General features: G+C 57.9%; 2 protein-coding genes across 2 annotated transcripts; both read right to left on the bottom strand.

Annotated features, from left to right (window-relative positions):
• Positions 1–28: 28 nt before the first annotated feature.
• On the bottom strand, positions 29–250 carry SPRG_12115 (hypothetical protein; the record flags this gene model as incomplete). The annotated part of the gene is made up of 1 exon (XM_012351621.1): positions 29–250. A coding segment is annotated over one exon (222 nt), but the record flags the coding sequence as incomplete, so codon positions are not given.
• Positions 251–565: 315 nt separating this feature from the next.
• SPRG_12114 (hypothetical protein) lies at positions 566–1706 on the bottom strand (the record flags this gene model as incomplete). Its single annotated transcript, XM_012351620.1, has 7 exons — positions 566–759; positions 810–854; positions 900–985; positions 1033–1112; positions 1159–1230; positions 1287–1393; positions 1438–1706. 7 exons carry the CDS (start codon positions 1704–1706, stop codon positions 666–668), a joined length of 753 nt encoding a protein of 250 aa, XP_012207010.1. The 3' UTR covers positions 566–665.
• Positions 1707–2920: the final 1214 nt, after the last annotated feature.

The following is a 2920-nucleotide window of genomic DNA, read 5'->3' as shown; positions in this document are numbered from 1 at the left end:
ACGTCATGCCATAGATGCCGCCGTCCACGATGCCAATGCACGCATACTGGAAGAGGAGCGCGAGGATCTCGGGCGATGTGATCGAAGGCGCGCCACCGTCGCGGAGCGCGCCGCCTTCGAGGTCGGCGTCCAGGGGCGTCTTGACGGGCTCAAAGCTGTCGTGCAGCAGATGGCGCGCGCTGCTGTGGACCGAGCTCACAAACGAAAGCCGGTCGTCCGAGTACGGTGACGGGCGCGCCGTGCCCACCATTATTGCAACTTGGCAAACTGCAAACTGGAAACTGCAAACTGGCAAGTGCACCGCAGCGGTGGTCAGATACGCCTGGGAGTGCGAGATGAATGAATATCTACAGTGCGCCAGTACGGTCGCGTAGGTTCTGCTGACGCCACCGATGGCAATTTATACCTTACGTCCAGTTCTTATGTCCAGGCCTAAAAACTGATAGGCGCAGAGACGCAAGCCAGATCACACTGCAACGCACAACTTGCGTTTTGAGCGCATCATCTGCGACTCGGAGCCTATCACGCCTCGAGGGTGCGTGGACGAGCGTGCCACTCGGTTCACGGCAGACAGACAGCGTCGTGTTGGTGGTAACTGAAGAGAGTCGTGTTGCTTTCCTCAAAACAAATCAACCACCGCGGCGCGCGGCGAGAGACCCGACGGCTTAGAAGCGCACGCTGTAGTACGTGGCGGGATCGATGTGCTTGGCGCCGCCGTAAAAATCCAACAGCAAAATCTCGGTCGGGTGCATTTCGTACCTAATGACACGACTTTTAGCCCCTTTTTGAAGGCATACAAGACGACGTACGCGGTAAACTCGTGGCCGCGCGGCCAGTAGCTCATCTGCGGGTGCCTATCGCAGGAATAAGGCGTGCTTACACAAGGCGGTGACTAGTACTTTGAGAATAGCGCCGCGAGCGCATCGTCCACCGCGACCGCGGGGGTTAGGGTCCCCGAAAAAACCACGCGCCAGCACGTCGGGTCCTACGGTCCCCTTGAGAACGCCCTTGTCTTGGATCGAGATCCGATACCTGAGGATCGTACGTGCAGTGGCCGAGCTGGGCCATCGTGATCGAGACCGACGCACGCGGGTTGGCGGCCAAATCCTTGCCTGCGTCACCCCATTATTTCAGTGTAAAACCCATGCAAAAACGCACCTGTCGAGCCCATGGTGCTCGAGTAAAAGTAGAGGCGACCCGTCGCGTTGCTAGGCGACGCACCGACGCCATCTAGCACGATCGGCCGGTAAAATCATGAAAAATAAATCAAATGAATGGAGGCGCACCGCTGTACGAGATCATGCTGGCGAACGGCGCGCCGTCGAGGTGCACGCTTGTCGTGGCGATCGTGCCCCACGTGTTGGCATGTACGATCCAGCGGGCAATGCGAGCGCTACCCCGGATTCGTTGGCAGAAAATGAGAATAAGAATCAGTACCTGATCCACGCTTCCTCTGTGAGATTGCTTGCGGCGTCCAGCGGAGCGTTGATAAGCGCGAGGTCGGCAACCGAGACGCCAGCGAGCGTCGAAAGCGACGGCGAGCTCGAGAGCGTTGTTGTCATCACCTCGACGTCGACGCGGGGCGTAGCCTGAAAGAGGACGAGGCCGGCGCAGAAGACACCGACGGCACCCGCCAGCAAGCCCGCAAAGAAGCCGTGGCGGCGGGGCGCGGGGGCGCTAGGCAGTATCGCGAGTCGCTCCGACATGCTTGTAACCAATCGAAAAGTGCCAACTTCAACCAGGAGTTTGATGGGCAAGCGTCCAGCGTGGACCAGATTCGGTGTTTAAACACGCGTCAAAGAAAGGGTTTAACGCAGTACCGGCGGAGGTGGAGCGGCGTCGTGCACGCTCGCTTCAAGAGCCTTCAAGTTCAAGGGACGGTGACGCAGAGAAGAGATATCTGGAGCTAACATCATGGTAGCCTCGATCGAACGGTGAACATAATGCTGTACTACCGGTAGTACTAGCAGGGCGGAGAGTCCGTTTCGGGCAACGACGCCGTTGGGAGACTGCACCCTTCTTACGCTGCTAGTAACGAGCGTACAAATGAGCGAGCTCTTGTATCATAGATCCCGTGTCGATGACGGGCTCGCGATGGCACAAGGTGTCGATGATGCACCGTGACCTGGGCTCGCACCGTTACCGTCCGACGCGTGTCGGTAGAACGAGTAGGTTAGGAGTCTCAAAAGACTTTGTTTCATGCATTTCCCACCCTCGTAATCTTCGCCTTGCGCGCACACCTTCATCCGAGACCGAGGAAGCCGCGGAAGCTGCTCAACACGTTTAAACACCAATAAACGTACACAGGTGCGTTTTATTCCGGATCTGATGGGAAAAGCCCTAGAAAAGCCAGAAAGGACTCGGTGGCCGAGATTTGTTGAGGCATTTGGCAAGGTAACCTACTCTGTGCATGCATCTACTAGCCACCGAGCGCGGGTCTCGGAAACGATGGCACTTGCTCTTGGAGGAAGCCGCGGTGGCATGAGTCAGCGACCTGATATCGCAGAGGCCCCTGTCTATTGATGCCGGACTGTTCCGATCGAAACCCTTCTCCGGCGAGAGGATGGCTGCCTGCAGCCAATTGCACGCGTCGTTTCCCTGGAAGCCTCAACATACCGTCCGGAACGAGCGGTTCGGAGGGCGGGAGCGTGGCTTGGCCGCACGCAATTGGTCCGTTCTAAACCAATCAGACGCTGTCCATGTGTGCTGGCACGCTCCCTTGTCAACGACGCCGCTTGACACGTGCAATAGGCTTGGTCGTGTCGCATGCCTTGCATTGCCGAGCCTATTCCTCCCGTTTGTTGAAGCGAGCTGTGAAGGGCTCATGGCGTCGTCGTCGCGTGGGTTCCTTTATCCTTGCGTGTGCTGGCGTCCTGGCTGGCGACTTGCATACAGGCGCACGATCTTATTGCAATGCAGC

The sequence above is a fragment of the Saprolegnia parasitica genome (assembly GCF_000151545.1).
Source record: "Saprolegnia parasitica CBS 223.65 unplaced genomic scaffold supercont2.83, whole genome shotgun sequence".
Classification (NCBI taxonomy): Eukaryota; Oomycota; class Saprolegniomycetes; order Saprolegniales; family Saprolegniaceae; genus Saprolegnia; species Saprolegnia parasitica.
The sequence above is the reverse complement of the archived record's forward strand: the minus strand, read 5'-3'. Positions and strand labels throughout refer to the sequence as shown.